The sequence below is a fragment of the Nannospalax galili genome, unplaced genomic scaffold (assembly GCF_000622305.1).
Source record: "Nannospalax galili isolate Female #2095 unplaced genomic scaffold, S.galili_v1.0 scaffold385, whole genome shotgun sequence".
Classification (NCBI taxonomy): domain Eukaryota; kingdom Metazoa; phylum Chordata; class Mammalia; order Rodentia; family Spalacidae; genus Nannospalax; species Nannospalax galili.
This window is the reverse complement of record NW_008354956.1, coordinates 1,423,497-1,447,065: the sequence shown is the minus strand read 5'-3', so window position 1 is coordinate 1,447,065 and position 23,569 is coordinate 1,423,497. Positions and strand designations below refer to the sequence as shown.

At 50.9% G+C, this 23,569-nt stretch overlaps 2 protein-coding genes across 3 annotated transcripts in view; one reads left to right on the top strand and one right to left on the bottom strand.

The window, feature by feature from the left end:
• The window catches only part of Mark4 (microtubule affinity regulating kinase 4), a 43,070-nt gene extending 38,556 nt beyond the window's left edge, over positions 1-4,514 (bottom strand). For both annotated transcript variants that reach the window (XM_008852027.3, XM_008852028.3), the window contains exon 1: positions 4,144-4,514. In XM_008852027.3, the coding sequence (XP_008850249.1) occupies positions 4,144-4,194 (51 nt within the window). In that variant the 5' untranslated portion in view covers positions 4,195-4,514. The remainder of the gene's footprint in view (positions 1-4,143) is intronic.
• Positions 4,515-12,353: 7,839 nt separating this feature from the next.
• Positions 12,354-23,569, top strand: part of Exoc3l2 (exocyst complex component 3 like 2) — a 33,446-nt gene continuing 22,230 nt past the window's right edge. The window contains 4 exon segments of the mRNA XM_008852026.3: positions 12,354-12,389; positions 19,556-20,091; positions 23,337-23,562; positions 23,564-23,569. The exon segment at positions 23,564-23,569 is cut by the window's right edge and continues 381 nt beyond it. Of these exon segments, the coding sequence (XP_008850248.2) occupies positions 19,572-20,091; positions 23,337-23,562; positions 23,564-23,569 (752 nt within the window). The 5' untranslated portion in view covers positions 12,354-12,389; positions 19,556-19,571.

The window sequence follows — 23,569 nt, the reverse complement described above, 5'->3', positions numbered from 1 at the left end:
CACACACACACACACATACACACACACACACACACATACACACACACACATACACACACACACACACACACACACACACACACACACACACACCCAGCACTGGGGTTACATGCCCGGCATTTATGTGGACGTTGGGATTTGAACTCAGGTCCCCATATAGAACAAGCATTTAACCACTGAACCATCTCCTCACTCCATCCTCAGCCCTGTTTTGCTTTTTATTTTGAGACAGTCTTGTAAAGCTGCTCAGGCTGTTCTTGAACTTGATATCCTCCTGCCTCAGTTTTCCAAGGAGCTGAGATCACAACTTACTCCAGCTTGCTTGCTTCACACCTGGCTTTTACTAGGCAGATGATGGCATCAGGCAGGACTTGTGCAGACAGGCACCTTCACCTGCACTCCATTCCCAGGGGAGCCCTAGAGGGAGGCCTCTGAACCCCCACAGTCCAGTGGAGAAACAAAGGTCAGGACTGAACAGGCATGGTAGCACGGCTCACTCCCAACACATGACGACAGTGTTTGTCAGGCCTGGTAGCACAGGTTTGTCACCCCTGCAACTTGGGGAGCAGAAGTATGGAAGTTTGTTTTTTTTTTTAATCTCCCTCTAGCCCCAGATGGAACTCTCTATGTAGACCAGGCTGTCCTTGAAGTCACAGAGATCTGCCTGCCTCACCCTCCCAAGTGCTGGGACTAAAGGCGTGCACCACCATGCCTGGCCATATATGAAAGATTTTTAAGTTCAAGGTCTGTCTGAGCTACGGAGTGAGTTCAAGGTCAGTCTGGGCAACTCTGTAAGATCCTGTCTCAAAGCAACAAGTGGATGATTGCTCTCATTAGTACAGTGCTTGAGTTTTCTGCCTGTCACAGTAATGAACAAAAGGTAAGCTGATGATATAGTGATAGGGGCCTGCCTAGAATCCCCCAGTGAGGGGCTGGGGGCGTGGCTCCCTGGTAGTACACATGACTAGAATCTACCAGGGGCATGGCTTAGAGGTAGCGCACCTATCTAGCATGTGCAAGGCCCTAAGATTAGTATCCAGTACCTTGCTGCGGATACAGCACTGTGGGGAGAGCAATGGCTGCATACAATCTTAGTACTGACAGAAAAACAAAGACGGCACCCCAGTCTGGATAGCATGGACTGCCACTGCTCCCTTCACCGCTGCTGTCCTTGCCTCTAGCCCCACCTCCCATGCAGGTCCAGTCACAATATGCATTCCTGAGACCAGACTGGAAAGTTCCCCAAGATTAGGCAGGGGCAATGCCTTGCCCAAGGTCATAGGACATACAGATGAGAAGGCCTGGGACTGGAACCTGGAGCCTTTGTACAGAGTTCTTTCCCAGGTGCTGCTCACAGCCAGGGGAGAAGCACAAGCCATGGGAGAAGCAGAGGGCGGAGGAGATTGGAGATAAGGCCTCAGATCCCCACTGAGATAAGAGCTTAGAGATGAATCCCTGTTGGGTATCACCAAGGTGCTCCCCTTGGCATGGGAAGGCACCCCATTGAAGGTTGCATGGCTGACAGACCCCTTTGAGGGCCAGCTGGGGCAGGGGGTGATGAAGCCCTAGGAACTGGGGAAGGAACTAAAACTGGCCAGCCCCACCAGCTGGCCTGGATCCCTCCAGCCAGGTTGGCACCCCAACAGCAAGCCTGTTGCTAGGGAACCTGGGGACTCTGGTCCCCTGGTTCGGGAAGCCATAACATGGGGTAGGAAAGCATGACCCCAGGTGTTTGTCACCATGGTAACCAGGTAGCAAGGTATGGGGACTGTAATTTCAGATTGCAAAAGGATGCAGGTGACACTCAGGCAAGGCAGGTCATCCTTACAAAGAGTTAGGAGACAGGAATCACCCATCCTTGTAGCCCCACTACACACCAATCTTAGCCACAAAAGAGGAAGGCCCGCTATGAGCCCAATTAGACAGATACAGAAATTGAGGCTCAGAGAGGTGAGGTCACTGGCCTGAGATCACACAGCAAGGGAGGGACAGAAACTCAATGTGACTTGGAGTTTATCTGAATAATTAAGATAGTAATAATGACAGGTGACCTGGAGAGGTCTCTGACAGGGAGGTGCCACCATCAACACACTTAGAAGGAAACTGAGGCTTGAGCAGGCTTTGCAAGCTCACCCGGCAACTAATGACAGCTGTAGTTTCTAAGGCACCGCCTTCTAACTCCGACCCACAGTCAAACCAGCAGCCAACAGCAATGAGCGTGCCTATGTGTCAGCCTTCACCCACATGGTCCCCAGGAATCCTTTGCGGGACTCAAGTCATCACTCCGTCCTTACTTTCAAGGCAGGAATCAGGCTCAGAAAGGAAAAGCCAGTTTCCTGAGGACACAATGCAAGCAGCATGTGGAGGTAGCATTCAAACCCAAGGCCACAAAACTGGGTACCTCCCTGGGGTGACTGGGGGCACCGGAGTGGTGGGCCTTGTTGAAAGCTCCAAATTGGAACCTGGGCCAACAGTGATCACGGGAGGGAAGTGTCTCTGTGATATGTGGAGAAGACAAGATAAATACCTCTGGTTGGGATCTAGGGTGAAGGCTGTGATCCTAGCAGAAAAGGAGGTGGGGCTGGGTAAATAGGCTGTGTTTTTTAGGGAGAGCTATCAGAGATATGAGAAATGGGGGGAGGCCATCTTACTGTGCTGCAGGGTAGACAAAAGGGGTAGCCCTCCAGGAAGAGCAGAAAGAAGCCACCTTAAGGTGTGGTGGTGCCCATCTTTAATCCAACACCAGGAGGATCTCTGAGTTCAAGGCCAGCCTGGTCTACACAGTGAGTTCCAGGTCAGCCAGAGCTACACAGTGAGGCCCTATCACAAGAAAAAAAAAGCCATGGGAATAGGAGATTGAGCAGAGCCAGGGGTCCCTGAGCCAGACATGTGGGCCCTAGTAACTCCCAGAAGTTAGAGGGGGCTTCTGGGAGCAGTTCTTCAATGCAAAAAGATGGGTCTGCAGGCCTATAAGTCTATAGGAGAGTTTCTAGGGCAAGAAACAGCCCCAAGGGCTAAGTGCCAGGCTGTGGGGAAGCTCAAGGCCTAGAAGTCTTAGGGAGAGGGCATCAGAAAGAGTGACTCCAAGGGAAAGGGGTTCAGACCCTGGGTTCAAGTCCCAGAGTATTCTGGAAACAGGAGAATGCTGGGGAAGGGGCTGTCTGGAAATGCTAGACCCCAGACAAGGAAAGGGAGGCCCCCAACTAGGAAAGATGGGGGGGGCTGCAAAAGTAGGGAAGGAGGTAAAGAACGGTCTTCACTGGGCCCAGCAGGGGGGCTTGGACAGGGGGCTTGCCTGAAGCAGAAAGGCAGATACAGGAGGAGGCCCGGAGTCAGCCTGGTTCAGGGCCTAGAAATCCAAACCTGGGTTGCAGGCCTAGAGGTTAGAGCCCAAGGCTTCCTGACAGGAAAAGACCAGACACTGAGTCTGGGCAGCATCTGGGGGGCCTCAGAGGTGCCAAGAATCCAAGGACAGGGCTGCTTGGTAGAGGAGGACCAGGCCCCGGAGGGGAGACACCTTGAGGGGAACCAGGCAGGGCCCTGCGTCCAGGAAAGGTGCTATCTAGCTTCCAATGGGAGCCTGTTCTGAGGCTGCTCACAGCAACCCGGGGGGAGGGGGGGTTCGCTGAGGACTAGGGGTGATCAGCACAGGGGCTGCCGAGGGAGTGGGCACCCAGTCTCAGCCAGAGAAAAAGCTTAGAGCAGAGCCAGGACAGCTCGGGCCTTGCTGGGGGAAAGCCAGGGCTGCGCCTTGGGATCAGGGTCTGTACCAATCCGGGAAGGGTCGAGCAGAGGCTGCGGGCAGCTAGGAGGGGACCAGAGACTGAACAGCCGGGGAAGGGAGGGGCTGCCGGCAGGCAGGGGAGGGGGCTTCCTGGAGGAAAGAGACCAGGCGGAAGCGGTCTGCAGACGGACAAGAGAAGGGTCCGGGAAGAGGGGCGCCCCTAGGGGTCGCGCAGGGCTGGGGTGGTGGGGGGAGGAGGAAGATCCTCCTGAAAGTCAGGGGAGGTGTCGGTGGGGGCTAGCCGGGTCGAACCCGGATGTGAGAGTCCAGAATTTGCAGAAACAGTGGTCCAGTGGGGTGAGGGGTTCAGTGGCTGGACCCAAGCAAGGTCCCCCCGAAGGGCTGCCCCCCCCACTCACCGTGTCCGAGTTCCTATCGTTGCCCGGGGCCAGGGCCGTCCTCGAAGACATCTTCTCCGAAGTCCAAGGAGGGAGGCAGAGGGGTAGCCGGGTGGGGGGGGGTGGGGATCGCGGGGTCCCCTCTCTTCCCCTCCCCCCCCAGCCGACCTGGGGACGCGAGCTCTAAAGCTGGGCGCCCTGGACGCCGGAGTCCTCGCAGGGCGAGCGAAGGGAGAGGGCAGGGCGGGGGAAGGGAGAGGACGCCAAGGGTCCTAGTGGCCCCGTGCAAGAGGAACCCGGGGAGCCATCGGGACGGGCGGGGGCCGGGGAGGGGGCGCGGAGCCGGCCCGGGGCGGCGGCGGAGGGAGGCGACGGAGGGGCTGGGGAGGAAGGGACGTCAGGGGGAGGGGCGGGCAGGGCGGGGCCGCAGGGACCCCGCCCCCCGCCACCGGCTCTTAAAGGCGCAGGCCCAGGCTGGCCAGGGGGCTCTGGGGGCGGGAGGCAGGTCTGGGCGTGCCAGTGCAGAGCAAGTTCGCACAGGAGGACCAGACACTTACCGGAAAAGGGAAGGGCAGGGAAATGCTGAAGCAGAGCTCCGCAGACGCAGAGAGGGAAGGAGAGAGACGGGGTGGGGGGGGGGGACACGCAGAGATTGCAGAAGAGAGAGAGGTGGGGAGAGGCAGGGTCACAAAGAGATGGACAGAGAGGCCAAGGACGGAGAGACAAAAAGACAGTTGGCAGAAAGAGTGGGAAATGGGGTGATGGGGAGATACCCAGACACCAGATGCCAGATGGAGGGAGAGACAGAAAAACACAGAGACTCAAGGAGCAGAGTTCTGCAAGGAGGTGGGGGGAGAGAGAGGAGAGAGATTGAGAGCTGGAGCCAATAGTGGTGTCCCCACCCACGACTGTAATCCTAGCACCCAGAAGGCTGAAACAGGTGGATTGCCTCAAGTTAGAGACCAGCCTGGAGTACACAGCAAAACCCTGACTCAAAGAAACAAAACGAAAGAAAACCAGGCCAGTACTCAGCACTCTGGAGGTGCAGACAGGAGGATCAAGAGTTCAAGGTCACCCTCAGCTTTTAGGATATGCCCCCCCCCAAGCTGGGTCTGAGGATGACCGCCGCAGGGTTGGGTGACCAGGAAGGGACACTTGCACTTTCTGGGTTTCACTTTCTTCTGTCTATAGGTGAGCAGGAGGGGCCTCTGTTACCTCCTCCCAAGTCAAAGCAGGTGCAGAAGGTGAGCCCAGGTGTTGCCTGCAGGGCTTGGCTGCTCTTTATCACCAACCTGAGAGGGCAAGGGCTGTGCTGAGGTCACACTGTGCTCTGAGGACCACCCACACCTACGGTGGGTTGAAAGGAAGAGGGTATTTCGTAGTCCTGGTCCAGAGCCAGCAGCCCCTGGGATGAGGTTATCAGTCCTGCCTGCTCTTGTCTGAAAGTCTGTTCACCTTCCTGAGCCTCAGTTTCCCTTTGTGAAAAACAGATGTTGCCAGGCATGGTAATACACATCTGTGATTCCCAGCACTCAGGAGGTGGAAGCAGGAGAATCAGAAATTTGAGGTCATCCTTGGCAACATAGTGAGTTTGAGGGTAGCCTGGAATACACCTGTCCAAAAAAAAAAAAAGGAGCCAGGCATGGTGGCACACGCCTTTAATCCCAGCACTTGGGAGGCAGAGGCAGGCGGATCTTAGTGAGTTCCAGGCCAGCCTGGTCTACATAGTGAGTTCCAGGCCAGCTAGGGATACAAGGAGACCCTGTCTCAAAAAGACAAAAAAAAAAGGGGGGGGGGCAAAGGAAAGTTGAGTTGAGAGAGAGTGTGTATACTTGTGCTAGCTCAAGCAAGATTATTGTTATAGTTTCGGAATTATGGGACTATTAACCACAACTATTATCAAAAATTAAATTATGCAAGCACATAATTAACTAAATTATATTCAAATCAAAGATAGGGCTGGCGCTGGGCATGGTGGCACATGCCTTTAATCCCAGCACTGAGGAGGCAGAGGCAGGCAGATTTCTGTGAGTTGGCCAGCCTGGTCTACATAGCAAGAGTTCCAGGCTAGCTGGAGCTACAGAGAGACCCTATCTCAAAAAGACCAAAAAGAGAGATAGGGCTGGTAAGATGGTTCAGTGGGTGTTTGCTGCCAAGCCTGACAACCTGAGTTCAATGCCCAGGACTCACATGGTAGGAGAACTGACTCCTGCAGGTTGTCCTCTGACTGCCACATAGCCATGGTGCCCTCCCTCCACACTAAAACAAATAAATGTAAAAACTAGTTAAAATAAAGGTAATATAGGTAGTCATCACTGTCTAGTTATGTTGTCCTATTTTCCTGTAATTTCTGACTTTCAGCTTTCTTTCCATCTCTTCTAGCTTAAATGAGGGTCTCTTCCAAAAATGCTTCATGTAAGTTTAGTGGCTTAAAGCAACATGTGAATTACCAAAGGTTAGGGACCATAGGCCTTGTTCTACTCCCACTGCCCCAACAGTGGCTGGTTAAAGGAGTAACTGCCTGTCACTATCAGCAGGATCCCATCCCTACCCTGTGAGACCCAGAACATAGCTTTTCCACCCATGGATGGATGAGGAGGAGGCAGAGGCCCAAGGGAAAAAAAAAAAAAAGACACATATGCCCAAAGTGGCAGACACAGTGGGTGGCATGGCTGAGACTATTTATTACGTTTTTCAAGTGTATTGATTTTGAATGTGGATGCGTTTGGGCACATGGGCAGAGGTCAGAGGATGACTTGGGGGAATCAGTTCTCTCCTTCTACCATGTGGGTCCCAGGAGATGGAACTCAGGTTGTCAGGTTTGGCAGCAACCCCCTTACCTGGTGAGCCATCTCAACAGCCCTAGTTATGTAATTTTTTTTTTTTTGTCTTTTTGAGACAGGGTTTCCCTGTAGCCCCGGTTATCCTGGAACTCACTAGGTAGACCAGGCTGGCCTCGAACTCACAGAGATCCACCTGCCTCTCCCTCCCAAGCACTGGGATCAAAGGTGTGCACCACCACACTGAGCAGTTATGTAATTATTTTGACACAGGGTCTTCTGTTGTCCAGGCAGGTCTCACACTTGTTACATAGCTGAGGATAACTTTGAACTCCTGATCCTCTTGCCTCCCTCTCTGGAGTGCTGAGATTACAGATGTGAACCACCATACTTTGTTTATAGAGCTGGGAGTTTTTGTTGTGTATCTCATTCTGTAGCCCAGGCTGACCCTGAAATTCAGGTAATCCTCCTGCCTCAACCTCTTGAGGGCTGAGATGACAGGTGTGAGACACCATACCTGCTTTTTTTTTTTCTCTCTCTTTTTTTTTTTTTTTTTTTTGAGACGGTCTCCCTGTATCCGTAGCTCGCCTGGAACTCTTTGTGTAGACCAGGCTGGCCTTGAACTCACAGACATCCACCTGCCTCTTCCTCCCAAGTGCTGGGATTAAAGGCATGTGCCACCACGCCCGGCCTGTACCTGCTTTCTTTTTGTTTCTTTTTGAACATGGTCTCACTATGTAGCCCAGGCTTGCCTCCAACTATTGATCCTCCCACCTCAGTCTTCCAAGTGCTGGGAGTCTTGGCTTGCACAGGTCTTCAATTTGAATTTGGAAGTTTGTCTCTTTTCTGGCTAATAGTACAGCCACGATGCGCAATAAATCACAGAATAGATAAATAAAACTTCATAGGGATCAGATTAGAGCTTCAGTATTACACAGGTGTGGAGGCTCACACCTGTCATTCCAGCACTTGGGAGGCTGAGACGGGATTAAGAGTGTGAGGCAAGGGGCTGGAGAGATGGCTCAGCAGTTAAGAACACTGGTTGTTCTTGCAGAAGACGCAGGTTCAAATCCCAGTACCCACATGACAGCTAATAACTGTCCGTAACTCCAGTTCCAGGGGATCTGACAGCATCTTCTGTCCTCCGTGGGCATTGCACAACACAGGTGCACTTACCTACACGCAGGCATAAAATAAAAATAATAAATAAAATATGAAAAAAAAGTGTGAGGCTAGTCTGAGCTACACATGGAGACCTTGTCTTTTTTTTTTTTTTAAAGCCACTTCATTATTCAACAAGTGGGATCCAGATGTGGTGGCGCACGCCTTTAATCCCAGCTCTCAGGAGGCAGAGGCAGGCAAATCTCAGTGAGATCCAGCCTGGCCTACAAAGTGAGTTCCAGGCCAGCTAGAGCTACACAGTGAGACGTTGCAAAAAAAAAAAAGGAAGGATGAGGGCTGAAGAAATGGCTTAATGGTTAAAAGCACTGGCTGTTCTTGCAGAGGACCCGGGTTCGATTCCCAGCACCCACATGCCAGCTGAGAACCGCCCTTAACTCCAGTTCCAAGGGAATCTGACACCCTCTTCTGACCTCTGCAGCACTATATGACATGGGTGCGCTTTACATACGTGCAGGCAATACACTCATACATATAAAATAAGAAATTGAAAAAAATTTTTTGTCTTTTTGAGACACGGTTTCCCTGTAGCCCCAGCTGGCCTGGAACTCACTATGTACTGGCCTTGAACTCACAGAGATCCGCCTGCCTGGGATTAAAGATCCTCCGCTGGGATTAAAGGCGTGCGCCACCATGCCCGGCGAGAAATAAAATGTTTTTTAAAAATAAAAATAGCCAGGTGTGGTGGCGCATGGCTTTGATCCCAGCACTCGGAGGCAGAGGCAGGTGGATCTCTGTGAGTTCGAGGCCAGCCTGGTCTACATATTGAGTTCCAGGCCAGCTGGGGCTACAGGGAGACCCTGTCTCAAAAAGACAAACAAATAAAAGAAATATTTAAAAAATTAAGACAAAGTGTTACCTAAAGAATATTGAAGAAGGAGTTTCAGGGCAAGGGTCTAAATACTTTAACGTCCCAAAGGCTATGCAGGGTGGGATTCCATCTCGGAGGTGGAATCTGGGGCTGAGTACCCGCCCACTCACAACCTTTCTGCTGTCACACACAGACAGCTGCAGTACTCCTATCTACCACTAGGGGGAAGCAGATCGCCACGCTGTGCCCTCCATGTACACTTAATGGCCTCTCTGACTCCTCCACCCTATTCCCCAGATGCGGGAGACTGAGGCATACAGAGGAGGGAACTACAAAGTGGATGGACCTTCAAAATGTTTTATTTAGGAAAAGAAGCCAGACACAAGAGATTGCATTATACCATCCACCTTCTATGAAATGTCCAGAAAGAGGCTAATCCACAGCTGGACAGGGGCAAGGATTGGTGGTCACCAGATGCTGTTGGGAAACAGGCACAGGCAATGGGGGTCAGAGTCAGGGTAATAGGAGTCTTCTAGAATCAAATACTGGTGCTTCCTGACACAGCTCTGTGAATACACTAAGGACCCACTCAACTACAAGACATAAAATGGGTAATTTGGGGCTGGCAAGATGGCTCAGCGGGGAAAGTTGCTTGCCTCCAAGCCTGAAGATCTGAGTGTGATCCCTGGACTTCACATGGAGAAAGGAGAGAGCTGACTCCTGCAAATTGTTTTCTGAGCATCATATATGCATTATGGCATGCACATGCCCCCTCCAAGAAAATACGTAAAATATAATTTTAAATGTAAGAAGAGGCAAGAGAGATGGCTCAGTGGTTAAGAGTACCACATGGCAGCTGACACCCATCTATAACTCCAGTTCCAGGGGATCTGACGCTCTCTTCTGACTTCCAAGGGCACTGCACAACACAGGTGCACTTACACATATGCAAGCAATATATTCATACACATTTAAAAAGTAACAAATAAAATATTTTTTAAAAGAAGTGGGAAAATGGGCAGGAAGCCCCACCTTGGCCAAGGAACCTGTTGGCTACTGATGACATTGGGAGAGGGAAACTTGAGCTTCTTTTTTAAAAAAATATTTATTTTTATTTTATGTGTATGAGTGTATCACCTGCATGTATATAAACGCACCCACGTCATGCAGCACCCACAGAGGTCAGAAGAGGGTGTCGGATCCCCTGGAGCTGGAGTTATGGACAGTTGTTAGCCTCTATGTGGGTGCTGGGATTCAAAACCAGGTCCTCTGCAAGAGCAGTCAGTGCCCTTAACCGCTGAGCCATCTCTCCAGCCCTAGATTTGATCTTCTTTAAGGGAGTGATAAGTTGACCAGGTTCCAGGGGATGAATTCACATGACATAATAATTGGAGACAGAAACTTAGCTTGATAGGCCTCAACATATATGACAGAATGCATGAAAACAATTTAAGGAATAACACCTTTAATCCCAGCACTCAGGAGGCAGAGGCAGGCGGATCTCTGTGAGTTCAAGACCAGCCTGGTCTACATAATGAGTTCCAGGACAGCTGGGGCTAAAGGGAACCCCTGTTTAAAAAAAAAAAAAAAAAAAAAAAAAAACAACAACAACAACAAAAAAAACAAAAAAACAAATCAGGCCTGAAGAGATGGCTCAACAGTTAAGAGCACCTGCTGCTCTTACTCTTGCAGAAGACCCAGGTTTGTTTCCCAGCACCACATGGTGCCCTCTTCTGACCTCTGTGGGCATTGCACACATGTGGTGCAGTTACATATATGCAGGAAAAACATTCATACACATAAAATTTTAAATAAATAAGGTATTTTAAAAAATCAAATTTCCCTGGCAAGGTGATACATGCTGGTAATCTCTGTGCTCAAGGGACTGAGGCAGGGGGATGATGAATCTAAAGATAGCCTTGGGTACAAAGTGTGTTCAAGGTTAGCCTGGACCACTTGAGCCTCAACTGTGCTTGATCTTGGTATGGCTTTCAAAAGCTGACCTAGGCAGCCTGCTCCTTTCCTTCCATGCTGACCAGCCAGCTAGCCCCTCCCTGACTGCCCTGAGCAGTCAGTCCTTTAACTGGAGACTTCAGGCCCTAGAGATTTAATGCCTGGCCCACTGTCCCAGTCTTTGTATCCCACAGAGTTCATGGAAGAGCTCCTGCCCTGACTCAACCCCACTTTGCCCTTCTCAGTGCTCACCCATCCTAGGTTGAATACAGGTAAGCTGTTCCTGAGATGCTAAACCACCACCTCAACTGTAGACTCAGCTGTCAAAGTGACTGAAGCATCTGGGTGTCATAGTGAATCCCTGTGAGGCCAGCTGCTCAGGAGGATCTACAGTTTGAGGCCAGCTTGGGCTACATAGCAAGTCTAAACAAACAAATAAAACCAAACAAAACAGGATTTTTATTTTGCTTTTTATAGTGCTGGGGATTAACCTGTGCTTAGCCATTAACATCTGAACCAGGCCTTCACTGGAATATTCTAAGCAGATGCTCTATCACTGAGCCACACCCCCAGCCCCTCACTGGGGGATTCTAGGCAGGTGCTCTACTACTGAGCTATACCTCCAGCCCCTCACTGAGGAATTCCAGGCAGTTACTCTACTGTTTAACCACACCTTGAGTCCTCCCAAACAGGTCTCTATTAAGCACCTACTGTGTGCCAGATAAGTCTGCTTTACTGACTCCACAATGGAGTGGGAGTATGTGAATCTGTAAAGGAGACAGATGTGGACTTGGAAGTGATGCTGTGGCAGAGTGCTTGCCCAGCATGTGCAGGGCTCTGAGTTCAAGTCTAGCACCACCACCCCATGAAAGGAGATAGACACATCTGATCCTTTAGTTGGTGGAGCGTGGGCTGAAGGTGACACAGCACAGCTGGGTCCATGCCTGACTGGACTGACGAGCAAAGCAGGGTGACAGATCCTGGAGTAGAGGGTTTCAGGCAGAGGATTTCAGCTCCAAAACCATATCCCAGGCTATCCCATTAAGTCCCCAGGCCCAACCTCTGGGACCAGCTGAGTTTTCTCTGGATCTTGCCCCTCTAACAAGGAAAGCTAGAGAGCCACACACTCCCTTGGGACCCCATCTGTTTCTCCATTAAAGGCTCAGGGCCTGGCCCCAGCTGGAACACAGCTCTGGGCATCTGTCCAGCTCAGGGTGTCTCCCCGGGGTGCACAGGATGGTGTTGTCACCTTGGAAGGCGTGAAAAGCAGGGAGGGGGGTGGGTGGATTCCAGCAAAGCCCTGGGGGTAGGGGTGAGGGTGGGGACAGGGGCCTGTGGCCCTTGTCAAAGCAGGACCCAACCACAGACTGGCCTAGAAGTGCAGACAGATAGTGAGTCCTTCCCGCCCCTGGCCTCAGAGAGGGAGAGGTTTCCTGACAGGAAATTGTCCTCCTCATGGCCCCCCCTTTCTCAGATCTAAGCTCTTGGCAGTCCTGGCTCAAGTAGTCTGGGGACTGGACAGCGAGAGCAGACAGCTGACAGAGGTAAGTGAGCTGGGGGGTTCAGGATGTAGGCCCCCAACTCCTTCCAAAAACGAGCTGTGTGCAGCTGCGCCAACCTCTTTAGAACCTGGTACCTTGGACCCAGGAGAGATGGGTGGAATGGTGAAGGCTGACTTTAGTGGGTGCTGGGGAGCAGGCAGGAAGAAACTGGAGCTGGATGAAGCATGCAGGGGGAACCTTGGGAGCTCTGGGGTTCTGGAGAGGGAGCAAGGACTTTGGGAAGTTTGGGGACCATTTGCAGAAGAGGAAGATGTGGTTACTGGGTCTAATGTGCGTTGACTCTGGAGGGAAGACTGAGGCTTGCTCCCTCCCCAGAGATGGGGGTCACAACGATGGGACACTGGAGAGCCCAGCACACTGATGCACATTTCCCCCAGCACTGGGGAGACTGAGGCAGAAGGATAGCGAGTTTGGGGCCAGCCTGTGCTATACAGAGAGACTTTGCATCAAATGTAAAGGAAAATAATCCCAGAACTGTGGAGACTGAGGCAAGAGGATAGCCAGTTTGAATTACGTAGTGAGTTCCAACCAGCACGGACTACAGAGGTAAGACTCTTGTCTCACAAAAAGGAAAGAGAGGGAGAGAGATGGCTCAGCAGGTAAAGGTGTCTGCTACCAAGTCTGGTGACCTGAATTTGATCCCCAGGACCCACACAGTAGAAGGAAAGAAATGACTTTTACAACTCCTCTGACCTCATACATATAGATATGCACACAAAATAAATTAAATGAATAAAATCTGACAGAGAGAGAGAGAGAGAGAGAGAGAGAGAGAGAGAGAGAGAGAGAATATGCCAGTAAGTAAGGAGATTGGAGATGGAGGCCAGTTGGATGGTCAGGGGGTTGTTTGGGGGACAGGGTTTGCAGTGGGATTGTACTGATTGGAGTCATGTTTAGAGATACTCAAAAGGGCAGTTCATGGGTCTGGTCTTGGTGGTGCACACCTTTAATTCTAGCACTCAGGAGACAGAGGCAGGTAGATCTCTATGAGTTCGAAGCCAGCCTGGTCTACATAGCAAGTTAGTAAGTTCCAGGTCAGCCTGGGCTACATGAGACACTGAAAAAAAAACCAAAAACAAACAAACAAAAAACAGCATCTACATTCATGAACTGTCTTATTTATTTAATTTTTTTTGAGTGTCTCATGTAGGTTGGCCTCAAACTCCATATATATCCAAGAATGACCTTGACCTGATCCTACCTTCTAGGGTGCTGGGATCACAGGCGAGTGCCACCATGCCCAGTATACTGGGGACTAATCCCAGGACTTCATGCCTGCTACCTAGACAAACACTACTAACTGAGACACATTCCCAGTTTGGGGTAGTTTTTTTTTTTCTTTTTTAAATCTCTGGTAGTTCAAGTTGACCTCAAACAGCTGATCCTCTGCCTCTGCCTCCCAAATGCCTGGATAGCACAGGCTACACTGGGTTGATTTTTTTGTAAACAGGGTTTCACTATTCAATCCAGTCTCACCTCAAAATCAGGCAATCCTCCTGCCTCTGCCTCCCAAATGCTGGAATTACAGGTGGGTATGCTGCCCCACCTGGTTAGATGGCCGGGACTTGAAGGTGGCAGGCTCTCTATCAGAGGTCAGGAGTGTTAAGGAGGGTTTGGGAAAAGGCTGGCATCGAGGAAGAGGAGGAGGGGCCAGGAGAGGGAAGTGCTGGTGGGCTGGACATCCTGCAGGACCCGGAGGCTGGGGGCTTGAGGGAGGCCTGGGAAGTGAGTCAGGGGCCGGGCACCGGGAGGCAGCGGAGGGCGTCAGAGAGGGCAGGATGTCGGGGCCAGTTTGCAGAGGGGGGTGTTGGAGCCAGGAAGGGGAAAGGGGCGGGCAGTTTGGGGCAAATGTTGCCACCAGTTTTGGAAGGTGTTGGGAATATTTGGGGGTGGGGAATTGAATGCAGGTTGGGAGAGAGTTTGTAGCAATTGTGTAAATAGCATATAGTGTCTGGGCAATGCTGGATTCAATTGGAGCCCGCAATTATGGGAGAGTGGGGGCATTTTGCAGGGGATGCAGGGAGACCATAAAGTCCCCCCTTTTTTTGAGACAGGTCCTCACTATGTAGCCTTCACTGACCTAGTACTCACTATGTAGATTAGGCCGGCCTCAAACTCACAGAGATCTGCCTGCTTCTGCCTCCTGAGTGCTGGATTAAAGATGTGTGGTGTGTGCCACCATGCCCCGCAGGAGCCTTTTAAAATTACACCTTTATGTACTTAGTACTTGTACACTCATGTGTGTGTGTGTGTGTGTGTGTGTGTGTGTGTGTGTGTGTGTAAGGGGCATGCTTGGGAGGTCAGAGGGCAGCCCTGGGGAGTTGACTCTCTCCTTCTACCACATGGGTCTTAAGTACCAAACTTAGGTCATCAGGCTTGGCAGCAAGCTCTTTTACCCATGGAGCCATCTTTGGACCTGAAACCATTTTGTGGGGAGGCCTGTGGAAACCAGTTTAGAGAAGGAAAAACCAGTGAATCAATATGTGAATGGTGTGTGTGTGTGTGTGTATGGGGGGGTTGATTTTTTTTAAATATATTTTTTATTTATTGCTTTTATTTTGTGTGTATGAGTGTATTGTCTGCATTTATGTGAGTGCACCCGTGTCGTGAAATGCTGAGGAGGTCAGAAGAGGGGGGTCAGATTCCCCTGGAACTGGAGTTATGGACAGTGCTGGGAATTAAACCTGGGTTCTCTGCAAGAGCAATCAGTGCTCTTAACTGCTGAGCCCCATGTATGTATTGATTTTATAGAGTCATGGGGGCTCCAAGCAAGGGGTTGCCATGGTGACTGCCTCTCTTGGGGATAGGGGACCATGGAGACTAGTGGGAGGTCCCACAATGGTGTGTCTACAAACAGAAGAGCTAAGAAGCAACAGCTATGGTCTAGAGGCTGAAATGTGTAAAGAAATGTCCCATAGAGGAAAACAGGCAGTTTTACCCATAGCCCAGCTGACTCAGAACTACCCAGCCTTAACCTTTCTGCGAGGCTTCCATTGGTACATGTCGCACAGGTCTCCCCTGGCCCACACTTGGTTAGAATCCTGTTCCAGTTAAAAACAACCAGTAACCAGGTGTGACGGTGCAGACCTTTAATCCCAGCACTCGGGAAGCAGAGGCAGCTGGATCTCTGTGAGTTCAAGGCCAACATGGTCTACATAGTGAGTTCCAAGCCAGCTGGGTCTACAGGGAGACTTGTCTCAAAAAGGTAATAATAATAATAATAATAATATCCAGCCACAGGATAATAAGTGAATAGCTAATGGTTTATTTACTCAATTTTGTCATAGTTCTAGACTGGAATATTATACAGCCTTTAAAATAAGTGAACCAGCACTGCAGAGCTGCATATCAGTCCATTTCACTCATTCATGATGTAAAGAAAAGAAAAAAGAGAAAAAAAAGAAAGAGAGAAAAAAAGAAAAGAGAAACAAGATATAAGACAGGAACACTGCAATGACAGTTTAAAGTTTTTATTTATTTGTTTTTATTTTATTCATTTGTATGAGTGTATTGCTTGTATGTGTGTAAGTACACCTGTGTCGAAAAATGCTCATGGAGGTCAGAAGAGGGCATTGGTCAGATCCCCTGGAACTGGAGTTACAGACGGTTGTTAGCGCCATGTGGGTGCTAGGAACCAAACCTGGGTCCTCTGCAAGAGCAGTCAGTGTTCTTAATCTCTGAGCCATCCATCTCTCCAGCCCATTTCTGCTGTTTTTTTTGAGATGTGCTCTCACTCTGCGTCTCAGGCTATCCTGGAACTCATTTTGGTTTTTGATTTTTGGTTTTGGTCTTTTTGAGACAGGGTCTCCCTGTAGCTCCAACTGACCTGGAACTCGCTATGTAGACCAGGCTGGCCTTGAACTCACAGATCTGCCTGCCTCTGCCTCCCCATACTCCTCTTTTGCCTCTCAATGATCCATGATCCTATCACAGTTCCTTTTTTTTTGGTCTTTTTTTGAGACGGGGTCTCCCTGTAGCTCCAGCTGTCCTGGAACTCACTATGTAGACCAGGCTGGCCTTGAACTCACAGAGATCTGCCTGCCTCTGCCTCCTGAGTGCTGGGATTAAAGGCGTGCGCCACCACGCCTGGCTATTTCATCACTTTTAAATGCACCTGTTAGGGCCAACAAGATGGCTTAGTGGGTAAAGAAAGGTGCTTGCTGCCAAGCCTGACAACTTGAATTCAATCCCCAGGACCCACATGGTTGAAGGAGACAGCTGAATCCCTCAAGTTGTCCGCTGACCTGCACATAAGCACCCTGGCGTTCAGGGTCCATGGCATGCACACGTGCGTACACACACACACACACACACACACACACACACACACACACACCATGTACACCATGTAAAGTATTTACCAGCATTCACGAGGCCCCGAGTTCCATCCCTGATGCTGAAATTATTACAGAATAAAAAGTGTTCTTCCTTAACTCCCCGGTGCCCTTGGGAGAGAATCCAAGTCCCTTGTCACAGAGTTCAGGTCCTGTGTGGCCTGCTTGTCACCGACCCCCCCCCAAAGGAATGAACTGTCTGCCTCCTTCCTTCCTTAGTTTCCTGTTAGCACCCATTCCAGAGAGTGCCTGACTGGTGTTTGGAGCCAGGGACATAGACTCGAGTGACTGTCACAGGCCCAGCCCCCCCACCCCAGGACATAGTCCTGTCCCTACATAGGGACAGCCTAGAGCTGGGTCAGGGCAGCCCAGTGGCTACAGGAGCCCCAAGGAAGGAGAGAGAGACCTGATGCAGCCCAGGGGACAGGAGGACTTCCTGGAGGAGGGGGCCTCAGCTCTGAGAGCCAAAACACCAAGAGCAGGCTCCATGTAGAAGGACAAGCCAACACAAAACCCAGAGGGAAAGAATTAGGAGGAGGTGGGTTAGCCCTGGTAAGGTAGGCAGCTAATAGACTACCCCAGGCTGTGGTCAGGGGCTTGAGCTTTGTCTCAAGGGTACTGGGAAGCTACAGAAGTTTCAGGAAAAGAAGGAAGGAACAGGTGTGGGCTATATGGAAGTCCCTCAAAGTGAACTGGAAATACTGAGACTGGAAGTTGGAAATGGGCTTGGTGGTGGTACACGTCTGTCATCCCAGCCCTCAGAACACAACGGCAGGAGGATCAGGAGTTCAAGGATAGTCTAGACACAAAACAAGCTTAAGGCCAGCCTGAGCTATTGGAGCCCTGTCTCAAAACCAAAAAACAAACAAAAGAAAACAAAAAACAGGGCCATGGTGGCACAAGGCTTTAATCCCAACACTCTAGAGGCAGAGGCAGACAGATCTCTGTGAGATCAAAGCCAGCCTAATTTACATAGCAAGTTCCAGGTCAGCTGGGGCTACAGGGAGACCCTGTTTAAAAAAGACCAGAAAAAGAAATCCATAAAGGCAACTAGGCATGGTGGCACACAGGAGGCAAGGACAGGATGATCTCTGTGAGTCTGAGTCAGAGCAAAGCCAGCCTGGTCTACATAGTGAGTTCCAGGTCAGCCAGGGCTACATAGCGAGACCTTGTCTCCAAACAAAACAAAACAAACAAACAAACAAAACAAAAACAAACCAAAAACATGCTGGTGTGGTGGAACATACCTATAATCACAGCACCTAGGAGGCTGAGGCAGGAAGATCACAAGTCTGAAGCTAGCCTGAGCTACACAGCCTGGGCAACAGAGTGAAACCCTTTCTCAAAATAATAAAATTGAGTCTGGAGTAGAGAAGCAGTCAGGGGTTCCAACTTGGTTGGGGGGAAGGAGAGAACAGGACAAAGGACAAGAGAGGAAGATTAAGAGATTCGGTAGATAGTACTCAGGAAGGTACAAGTCATGAGAAGGAGGGCCTGGGTCTGACTTAGTCACGACTGTATAGAGGTGGACCCAGGCACCTAGGAAGATCCTTCTTCATGCTAGGCAGGGGCTCTACCCCTGAGCCACACCCCAGCCCCTCACTGGGGGATTCTTGGCAGTGCTCTACCACTGAGCCATGCCCCTATTACTGCTTTTTGAGCTTTGCCTTTTGTGGTTGCTTGGATTTTGTTTGTTCATTTGTTTAAAGATTTATTTTCAGAGCCAGGCCTAGTGGCACACTCCTTTAATCCCAGCACTTGGGAGGCAGAGGCAGGCAGATCTCTGTGAGATCTAGGCCAGCTGGGGCTACAGGGAGACCCTGTCTCAAAAAAAAAAACAAAACAAAATAGATTTATTTAATTATTTTTGTTTTATTTATTTATGTATTTATGTATGTATTTATTTATTTATTTATTATACAAGGTCCCATTATGTAGTCCTGGCTATCCTGGAACTCATTATGCAGATGAGGTTGACCTTGAACTCACAGAGATCTGACTGCTTCTGCCTCCCAAGTACAGTGACTTGGAGGTGTACACCACCATGCCCTGCCCTTATATTATTACTTTAAATTATGTGTCTGTGTATGTCTGTATATATGAATCCTGGTGCCCAAGGAGGCCAGAGGCCTCAGATCGCCTGAAGCTGGAGTTACAGGGCAGTTCTGAGCCTCCCGATATGGGTGCTGGGAATGAAACTCGTCTTCTGCAAGAGAGTTGCAAACTCTTAACCCCTGAGCCACCTCTCTAGCCTCTGTTTGTTTTGAGATGGAGTTTCAGGTAGACTGGTTGGCCCAAAGCTCCCTGTGTAAACCCCACTGGTGAACTGGGATGAATACTCCTGCCTTCATCTCCTAAATGCTGGATTTCCAGGCATGTGTCAACACATTTATTTTCTTCTTATTGTCCAGCTGTGTGTGTGTGTGTGTGTGCGTGCGCGTGTGTGTGTGTGTCTGCCTGCATGTGTTTGGTTTCATATAGTCCAGACTGGCCTGAAACTTACAGTGTAGCCAAGGCTGACTTTGTTTTTAATCCTCCTGCCTCCACCTCCCCAGGACTGGGATTACAGACTGATGCTACCATACATAACCTTGTTTTCAGTGTTTTGAGATGGGGTGCCACTATGCATCCCTGGCTGGTCTGGGACTCTCTATGTTCCTGCCTCAGCACTACATGCTGGTGTGCAACGATACCTGGCTTGACTGATGACTGTGTGTCTAAGTGTCTGGACCTGTGCATAACACCCTCTATCCAAAGTACTCAGCACATGAGGGCATCATCACCAACACCATCTTGGTCATTATTTTTCTGCAGGTGCTCACCTGTCAGAATGCCAATCCTGAAGAGTCCAGGGGTGGCAGACCCAAAGGTGCCCCGGGCAGGGACTCTGCCTCTACGGTCCTCACGGAACCCCTTTGAAGAGGTCCCAACACTGGAAGATGAGACCAGGGATCTGGGGACACTGCCCAATGGGTCATCATGTCGCCGACGTGCCACCCTAGAGAAGCTGGCTGGTCTGGCCCCCTTCCGACTGGGCTGGACCTCGGGCCGGCGGGCAGGCAGCCCTGGGGATGGGCAATCCCGCTCTTTCTTGGGCCGTGTGCTGGCACCAGGCATCCGAAGGAGCTCGGCAGATTTTGGTCTCCTGACACGGCTTCAGGGGTTCCGAGCCCATGGTGATGATGAGACAGCAGGGGATGCAGCACGGAGACTGGCCTTCCTGCGCCTGGGGCGCGGACCCAAGCCTCGACGGGCATCCCTGGCAGAGAGGGTGGTACCTGCTGGTGAGGCCGCTCCTGAGCCTCCACCCAAGGTCCCAGAGCCCCCAAAGATGAAAGAACCATTGTCAGGTGAGTCGAGGGTACAGACCTGGAGGGAATTCACAGTGACATCTCCATCTAGCCCTGAGTGACCCCTCTCTTCCTACTTAACCCCATCCCAACCTCCCTCCATGACACCATCTCAAATCACACAGCCCACTCCCAACCCGTCCTCTTCTGCAAAGGCTATCTTTGGGCTAGCGAGATGGCACAGTATGTAAAAGTGATTGCTGCACAAGCCCAGGGATATGAGTTCAATCCCCAGAACCCATGTAAAGGTGGAAGGAGAGAACAGAAGCCACAAAGTTGTCCTCTGACCCACACATACACATACATACATACACATACACATAGACACATACGCAAACACACACATACAAACACAAACACACAGAAACATACACATATATACACACAAACATACATATACAACACACACAAATACCCATACACACCAACACACACACATGTATACACAAACACATCATAGGCACATACATGATAATAAATAAAAATTTCATAAAAATTCATAAAGGCTGCTGAGTATGGTGGTGCACGCCTTTAATCCCAGCACTCTGGAGGCAGAGGCAGGCTGCAGGGGGACCCTGTTTCAAAAAGACCAGAAAAAGAAATCCATAAAGGCAGCCAGGCATGATGGCACACAGGAGGCAGGGACAGGATAATCTCTGTGAGTCTGAGTCAGTCTGGTCTACATAGTGATTTCCAGGTCATCTGGGGCCACATAGACCTTGTCCCAAAAACAAGGAATAAAAATATTTTTGTTACATTTATTTATTTGTGTGCATGTGTGTGTGCACACGTAGAGGCCAGAAGACTACTTGCAAGGGTCAGTTCTCTCCTCTCATGTGGGTCTCAAGAATCAGGTCCCCAGGTATGATGGCAATCCTTTACCTGCTACTGAGCCATCTTACAGGTCCATTTTCAGACAGGGTCTCATTAAGTTGCCCAGGGCTGGCCTCAAAGTTAGGTTTCCTCCTGCCTCAGCCTCCCTAATAGATGGTATCGCATATACTTGCCCCACCAGGCCTATCTGCAGATTCCAATCCAAATCTCACCCCAAATGTTAACTTTCTGTACCCCACCCCTGCATCTCAACCCATCTTCATCCCAGCCTTCCCAAACCTCCATCCTCCTCTTAAGCCCTGTCTCAGCCCCACCCCCACCTCTGCCGCCGCTGAGCCAGGGGACCTTCCCGGAGCCTCTTCTGTCCCCTGCTGCCCTCCACATCCTGGACAGAGGCTATTTCAGCCCCGGCTCCCTGGGGACTGGGAGGGCACTGCAGGGAGATGAGGAGGGGGTGATGGGAGCCCCCGCCTTCTGGAAACGGATGGGCAGAAATAGCGCTGCTCAGGAAATAGTTTCTCTGCCAGGGAGGAAGTGGAGGGGGGGTGGGAGGTGTTGAGGGTAACTCTTGGCCACCCGGACCCTGCTCCCTTGGCCTCCACTCTGTGACTCCCCTTTCTGTGAGGGTCTCACATTCCTAGAGTGTGTGCTCAACCCACACAGCCATCCCCACCCCAAAGACCCCTTTTCTGCTTTCCACAATGCCCCCCCATGCCAAACCTGTCCCCTATGGCTTTCTCCATCCATCTCCACTTACCTGCCTCTGAGTTCCTCAGCCCCACGTGACCCTTCAAGTCCTCCCTTTGGTCCTAGCCCCTCCACTTCCTGAGACCCCTCTCTCTAGTCCCAATATGTTTTTCCTTCCCTATCCCTGTCCATATCTGACCCCCTCTTGGAAACCCTTCTCCATCCTTGGTCCCTTCCCTTAATTACTTTTCCCTTCGTCCCTAACCCCTTCCTCAACCTCCTTCATCCCATCTCCTCCTTTACCAAATTCATCTCATCTTGTAGCTCAGCCTGATAGCCTGGTGGGATAGCCTAGAACTCAAGGCAATCCTCCTGCCTCAGCCCCCCAAGTACTAGGATGACAGATGTGAGGAACCACCACCCAGCTAGGCATGGCCCTCACTTCCACTCCATTACCTGCTCGGTTGTTCTTGTGGCCTCTCTCCCTCTCCAGAGCTCTTGCCCCAGCCCCTTCATCTCCTCCCTCTGCTCCCCAGCCCTGACCCTAGTCTTCCTCCCTCTTCTTGTTCCCTTGCAGGCACATTTCTCACTTGGCTTTTGTTTTTGTTTGTTCTTTTATTTTTTGAGACAAGGTCTCATGTAGCCAAGGCTAGCCCCAAACTTGCTATGTAGCTGAAAATGACCATGTTGGGTGCGGTGGTGCACGCCTTTAGTCCCAGCACTCGGGAGGCAGAGGCAGAGCAGGTGGATCTCTGTGAGTTCAAGGCCAGCCTGGTCTACATAGTGAGTTCCAGGCCAGCTAGGACTACAGGGAGAATCTGTCTCAAAAAGACCAAAAAAAAATGCATTTATTTATTTGGTGTGTGTGTGTGTGTGTGTGTGTGTGTGTGTGTGTGTGACAAAACACACATGGAGGTCAGAGGGTAACTTTCAGCAATCAGTTCTCTCCTTCCACCATGTGGAAAGGGGCTTGAACTCAGGATGTCAGGTTTGGCTACAGGCACCTTTGCCCATTAAGCCATCTCACTGATCTGTTTTGTTTTGTTAGTTTTTTGAGAAAGGGTCTCACTATGCAACCCTGACTGGCCTGGAACTCACCATGTAGACCAGGCTGGCCTCGAACTCTCAGAGATCTGCCTGCTCTGCCTCCCAAGTGCTGGCATTAAAGGTGTGAGCCACCATCCCTGGCTTTGTTTTGCTTTTGTTGAGAGTCTCACTCTGTAATCCAGGCTTGCCTGGAACTCTCACTTATGTAGCCCTGGCTGGTCTCCCAAGTAGGAGTGCTGGTGTTAAGGGCATGTGCCACCAGGTGAAATTCTCTGTCAATCTCTTTCTCTACCTCTTGGTCTCACTGTCTCTCTCTCTCTCTGTCTCTCTCTCTGTCTCACTGTCTCTCTCTGTCTCTCTGTGTCTCTCTCTGTCTCACTGTCTCTCTCTTTGTTTCTGTCCCTGTCTCTCTGTGTGTCTCTCTGTGTCTGTGTCTCTGTCTGTATCTCTCCCTCTCTCTGTCTCTCTGTCTCTCTCCCTCTTTGTCTCTGTGTGTCTCTTCCTGTCTCTGTCTCTCTGTCTCTGTCTCTGCCTCTGTCTCTCTGTCCCTGTCTCTCTCCAAGTCTCCATCTCTGTCTCCCTGTCTATCTCTGTCTCTCTCTCTGTCTCTGTGCCCCCACCTCCTCTCACTGGGGTCTCTGTCCTGAGCCCACCTCTCCATCTTTCCCTCCCCGCAGTGCTAGAGATCCTGAGCTTGATTCAGCGCCGGGAGCTGGCCCGCGCCGACGAGCACATCTTGGAACTGGAGGCGGAGGAGCTGGCGTCGTCGGGCGGCGGGGCCCCGGGTCCTCCGCAGGGGGAGACGCCGGGCGGGGGCCGGCGCGCGCGGGACGTGGCTCTGCTGTACGAGGCGCTGCAGCGCGAGCTTTGGGCGCTGGTGCGGGAGACGCTGGCCGGCCCGGGTCGCGGC